This window comes from Lolium rigidum, chromosome 1 (genome assembly GCF_022539505.1).
Source record: "Lolium rigidum isolate FL_2022 chromosome 1, APGP_CSIRO_Lrig_0.1, whole genome shotgun sequence".
NCBI classification, from domain to species: domain Eukaryota; kingdom Viridiplantae; phylum Streptophyta; class Magnoliopsida; order Poales; family Poaceae; genus Lolium; species Lolium rigidum.
This window is the reverse complement of record NC_061508.1, coordinates 194,139,073-194,145,407: the sequence shown is the minus strand read 5'-3', so window position 1 is coordinate 194,145,407 and position 6,335 is coordinate 194,139,073. Positions and strand designations below refer to the sequence as shown.

At 45.4% G+C, this 6,335-nt stretch overlaps 1 protein-coding gene across 1 annotated transcript; it reads right to left on the bottom strand.

The window, feature by feature from the left end:
* Positions 1-1,843: 1,843 nt before the first annotated feature.
* Positions 1,844-3,984, bottom strand: LOC124687193 (putative glycerol-3-phosphate transporter 1). The gene is made up of 2 exons (XM_047221010.1): positions 2,886-3,984; positions 1,844-2,745 (listed from the first exon to the last, which is right to left on the bottom strand). Exons 1-2 carry the CDS (start codon positions 3,820-3,822, stop codon positions 2,195-2,197), a joined length of 1,488 nt encoding a protein of 495 aa, XP_047076966.1. The 5' UTR covers positions 3,823-3,984; the 3' UTR covers positions 1,844-2,194.
* Between the last annotated feature and the right edge of the window lie 2,351 nt (positions 3,985-6,335).

Below are 6,335 nucleotides of genomic sequence, written 5' to 3'. Positions count from 1 at the left end.
AAACGCTGAGCGGCATCCTTTTACTCATGACCAGGTTGTCACGCTGATTAGAAGGTCAGCACGTGAATTCCACGACTTCTTCAGTCAGGATGTCCTATCCCTACAATCCAGAAATGGTAATCGCTCAGCCGTGGGGGATGAGCAACATAGTTGTTGAAACAGATGCCCAAATGCTGGTTCAAGCTATTCGGTTCAACAGCAGATACCTCAATTATTTTCTTCTATCAAATCTGAAAACAGATGAACAGATAAATGCACACCATTGTTTCCCCTTGAAACAACACTTTCCTCAAACCTCAACTCTTTTTTTAACGGAAAGATTGATTTATTATATTAAGCACATTTTACAGAAAGTAGCTTAAAAGGGTCCACGCAACAGACATCGAGGATGTCCCTAGCTGGGCACTGACCTGTACGAGAACAAAGACATCTGATCACAAAGGATCTAGTCTGTATTTTCATAGCTATAATCTAGCCTGATGATGTGCTTTGAGATTTGAAATCCTGTGAAGATGAGCAATCCTGTTGACGTGGAAGGAGCTGCTTGCCTGGATTCTTGCAATATGTGCTCGTATCAGCCAGTGACCTGGAGCCTCGGTGATGTTGCGAGCATCGGCGGCTGACGCCAAGACAGAGCTATCTGTGTAGTACCGAGGTTCTCTGAGTTGAAGAACTTCTGCTAGCTTGGTGGCCAACTCAAGACCATAAGCTTCAGCTTGCAAAGGTGAGAGCGCCGGAGGTGACATAGCCGAGATATACATCTGCTTACAGTGCTGATTGTGCTCCATTTGTATGAAGATACCAATTCCTGCCGAAGCCGAGTCATTGTTTTGCTCCAGTTTCCACACCACATCATAGAAAATGGTGTTGCCGTGGGGACCTGAGGGAAGTTGAAACATGGTTCCAGATTGATGGAGCTGTGGCGACCTGACTACTCTATTACGATAATGATCATTGTGTGGGCTTCGGTCTTCAAGCTTCGAGCCCTGCATACTGGCATTTGAAACATGGTAGGCTGTGAGTGCTTCCTGTTAAAGAGTCAATCATTCCTTGCTTTCCACAAACACCAAAGGAACGTGTGCAGGCTAGTAAGATATATTTGGGGATGACCCAAAGAGAGCAAGACCTGTATCATTTGAGGAACAGTATGGTGTAATACAGCAAGAGCTTCAGTTCGAATTGACCAAGGATGACAATACCAAGCAGCTTTAGAAAATGGGCAGGGAAAGAATAGACACATTTCATCTTGTACACAGCCACGCCTAGCACAGTTTGGTTAACATGTTTGGAGAATCTACTTGCACATTTACAAGTGAGATTGTTGGAACAGTGTTTGTAGGCGCTCTTGGATGTACATTCACCCGTAGGGGTTAGTTTCCACACCAAAGTGTCTTACCCATCTGAATATTCAATGGGGGTTTGGAGAATGCCTTTTGATTTGGAGCCAAAAATCCTTAACAACAGCAGGATAAACAAAAGGCAGAGGTTGAATAATAAGACTATCATAAATGGAAACCTCAAGTCTTAAATTTACCAAACTTCTCAACTAGATATATCTGTATTTACAGATATAAAACAGGACCAAACATGGTCAGCAAATAGACTCAGGTCTCTTCTTTTCTTGTATATATAAAAGGACGACGAGCCCTTCTATCTACGCTAATTGGACAATCACATAGTACAATCTTAAATATGTAGTCATACAAGCAAATACAGGCTCAGCCTTATTGCCCAATTTGTATGATATATCTGTATTTACACATACAAAACGGGACCAAGCATGGCCAGCAAATAGACTCAGGTCTCACTTTTCTTGTATATATAAAGGGACGATGTCCCCTTCTATCTACACTAATTGGACAATTACATAGTACAATCTTAAATATGTAGTCATACAAGCAAACACAGGCCCAGCCTTATTGCCCAATTTGTATTTACAAGGCGCCTAAAAAGAACCTATATGTGGGCCCAGATACTTTGAGGTGTTTTTACCTATCTTGTAATCTGAAGGAATAAATCTGAACATACTTTCTCTATCCTCTGCTACGCATTCCTTCCTGGAGCTTGTGTGGAGCAACCCCATCCATTTTCTTATTTCAAACTCACCATGGACGATCGAGAAGGCGATGGAACTACAAAAATTGTTTCCAATGCACAGACCCTATCTTGAGCATGGGCAGATTGTACTTGAGGCTTACACTTCATCTGAGCAGGTAGCTACGCACTTGCTCACACTGGAGGAGAGCTTTCCTTTTAGCTCAGCACATACAAGATGTGTCAAGAGGAGCCCAGCAAGAAGAGCGGCTGCCATCAACATTGTGAAGACAGCGCTCCAGCTCTCTGTTGAGATGTATCCTGTCAGCAATGGCCCGATAGCGGCGCCAACCGACCCTGTCCCATCGATGATTGCTGTCACGGTAGCCAGTGCCCGGGAATTACCATTCAACGAGCTGTGAGTGCCAAGGTCAGCTGACACTGCGGTTGTGATCAGTGCATAAGGGCCATTGACAAACATGCCGGTGATGAACATGAGGCAAATGTTCCACGTCATGGACATGCTTCCATATGTGCGGTACAAGAAGAGGGCAGGTATCGCACAGTACATGAAGCTTGCAGCAGTGATTGCTCGTGCATTTAGGCGATCGGAGATGTGACCGGCAAGGACTCCTCCCAACACACCTCCAACGTCGAAGATTGTTGACAAGCTGCCAGCCATCGCATCAGAGAGGTACTCATTGCCAATAGCTGAAACAAGTGAATGCCTATTAGGAATGGACACTTGATGCACGGTTTGTTTATAACAAAAAAAAGGAGGATCTCAATTGATGCCGAAGCATCAAAGGAAACAATGTCAATAGACTTGAAAGATGAATAAAAAGACTTACGTGTATGGCTGATGTAGAATGGTAGCCAATACAGGAAGGTGTATGCAACCAACTTGGAGAAGAAGAGGCAGAGAGCAAAAGGTGCAACTCCAGGAATCCTCCACGCTTCTAAAAATCCTATTGCCTTATGTTTCACTTCTTCTTGGCCTGGTTCCAAAAGAGGCTCCTTGGCAGTATCCTTGTCTGAGTTAATCTCCCCATCATCAATATCTATCTCCATTACCTCAGGACTAACTGGCAAGAAAAAGAAGACCACCAACCCAACAAGAGCCATGATAAAGCTGGGGATGGCAAATGACCAACCCCATCCATACTTAAGCAGAGCTGCAGCAAGCAGTGAACCAGATATGTTTCCAATAGAAGTATGTGCATTCCATATACCCATAATCAATCCTCTCTTGCTCTTCCCGAACCAGTTCCCAACAACTGCAACAACCGAAGGCCACCCAGATGATTGAAATAAGCCCGAAATCATCTGAAAGACCAGGAAGTAGTAAAAGCTATGAATATTTAGCCAATATCCAGCACCAAAGAGGGCAGTGAATATGGCAGTCCCAATCATGCCAATTGTCAGAACGATCCTTAAGTCCATGCGGTCACCGAGATGCCCGGCAAAGAACATCCCAAGAGAATACACCGCGAGGAATGCCACATCGATCTCACCAAGCAAAGCGGAACCATCAGAGGTGTTAAATGGATACCAACCGACGTTGAGAGTGTTGCGTGTGTGCAACCGCCCCCACGCAGATCCCACCCTCGTCTGGGGATCAAGCTCACTCTTGACAATGCTTGTTATCTTCCGAGTCATGTGGAAGCATGTGTATGCCAAGAATGTAAGGACCAAGACGAGCGTCTGGTAATTTCTTAATGCCTTGGCACCTCTGAATAACCGAAGGCCAGGAGGTTTCCTGCTCGTTGTCTCATGAGGCTGAGCCATGAGATGACAGGACCGCTGGTAGCGTTTAAACTGCAGCTAGTGCCAGAGGCCAGAGCAGACGCACACTCGCGGATACAATACAAGAATGAATCACCACCTGAAAGCATCAAAGGAGGATGTAAGACAGTGGGCAAATGGAGTCTACTGAATTTTTGTAAGTTTGATAACTGAGGCCATGCATACATACATCTCTTAATAGTTAGGGTAACATTCATAATCAATCGTGCTTTAGAACAAAACTTTAAACCATTAATCCAAATGCAACTGTGTTGGTTACCGTGCAAATATGGGGAAATTTGATTCACCCAATGATCCAACTCATTTTATGGAACATTAAACCCACTAATCTTAGTGCAAATTTGAGCAATTTTGTTGGCACCCAAACATGGGCAAAATTGACGCATCTAATAATTCAAAGCATTTTGGGCAACGAATTGATCCACCTATTGTCTAGCCCCAGCTTAATGATGGCAAGTACTACAGGACATCCACTAGATCACTGAAAGCAGACACAATTGTTGATCTTGTTCCGCATAATAACCAAGATCATGCCATCTGTGAGTTTGAGCATGCACATGGCACACAATTCTTATCTCCAACACCACAAATCAAAGCGAATTTCCACCAAGTAAAAATAAATATTTATTCACCCCTAGCCCTATTATTATCTAGTGCAAATGCGTGGCAACCATTCGACTTAGACTTGAGTTTATTAAGCAGGGCAGGTACAGCTATAGAGATTCCTGAGTAGATGCAGGTAAAAAGCTAGCCTGACCTCAACCTCCCTGAATAAAAGATTCAGAGTCTCCATCACAGTAAGTTAACTATTCAATATTCCAAATCCAAAAGTTAGCACTATTCGAACTATACATCCACGGCTACAAAGGCAGTATACTCAGCGGAACAAGGCACCTAATAAACCTCCTCAAATTAAGAAAAACAACAGGAGAGATTACCCTCCCTCTCTCCCCCATGAAACATCGGACTAAATTCTCCCCCAACTCCAAGCCCTGCGGTGCGCCCAATCCATGAATCCAATCGAAACCTCCCAAGAAAACCCACCTCCAACTAACAACCAAACGATCCGGGAGAAAACAGAGCTTGCGGATTGGCGTAAGTAAAGGATCAGCAGGAAGAAGGAGATCAAGAAACAGGGATTCGCGACGAGAAACGAACCTCTGAGGGGGCCGCGAGAGTCCTCCGCCGACTTCCGGCGAGCCGGGGCAGGTTTGATTGGGGTTTAGCAGGAAATGCGCACGCGCAGGAGATTGCCGGGAAGGAAGGAAGAAGGAAGAAGGAAGGCGTTTCTTTCCCCTTGGAGCCTGGCTGCGTTTCCTGTTCTTTTCTCGGGAGTTTTGGGTGGTTCGTGTGGAGTCCGAGCGAGGAGGCTGGCTCGCATTTATTCAGATGGCAAGCCAAAGTTTCCAGGGTTATTTACGGTTTTGCCCTCGGACCATAATACCCTTTTTTGGAGGTGTTTATGTCTTTTTTGTTTTTTGATGACTGTAATAGGCACCACGAGGTTTCAACAGAAAAGGAACTCCTTTTTTTCTTGTTTGTTGTGGGTGCTCATTAAGGAATTCCTCCTTTTTAGTTGGAGCACGTTTATGTACTATAGTACTCGATCAATCTCACTGAATCTTGGTGGTGTATTATACAAGTCCTTGAGCCACAACGCGTGGTCTCGTGGAGTTGACCCGCAATTCTTTAGCACACGAGGGAATCACACAAGAACGAAATCAAAACCCAACGATCTTGTTTAGCATGAGGTAACCGATACAGAGATGATGAAATATATCCAAAACTAGGGCTCTGCTTCTTCGTGATGTGTAATCTCAGCAATATATGCACCGTATGCGTTCATTCTACTGACGATGATGCCTTCAGAAGCCGGGATTCCGATTAGGACCCTACTTTGGTTGTCGTAACTCCAATCCAAACCCGTGGATTTGAATACTCCTACAGTACGTTTCTTCTGATGGTGAGGAAAGGTACGGCTCCAATTTCCAACTATTACACACGTACACATACACACACAAAAAAAAAAGATCTGTAGCCCACTTTTCACTTGAGATTAGAAACGTTTTGAAAATTCCCTTTGAAACGAACAAGTTCGTGGCACACGCGGATACCTGTGATGGAGGAGTATACTATACGCGCCAGGGCAAGGAGGGCAGCTGCTGTAATAGCGGACCAAACGGAGGGCAAAGCGAGAATTAGTGGGCAGTCTGCTATGCGTAGCTCTCCGAATATTCCCTTCCCGCCAAGGGAATTATACCACTACGGTCGGTCTACGGGGTGAGGGTGGCGTGCGGTGCGGAATTTCCTGCCTTGGCGCGCCGCGTCACGCTTCGGCTGCACCGGGGGCCACACCACACGGCCGCCCTCCTCCAACCGTTTCGCCTCGCCTGGGCGGCTCCCAAATCGCAGAAATTGATCCCGACATCGGACGCCGACGGCCACAACCCACAAGGACGGACATACTGTTTGTTGTCGATTCTTCGCACGTATCC

Coding starts and splice junctions, on each gene's coding strand:
- LOC124687193 (XM_047221010.1), bottom strand. CDS start 3,822: ATGGCTCAGCCTCATGAGACAACGAGCAGGAAACCTCCTGGCCTTCGG. Junction 2,746..2,885: donor ATTCTACATCAGCCATACAC/GTAAGTCTTTTT, acceptor CACTTGTTTCAG/CTATTGGCAATGAGTACCTC.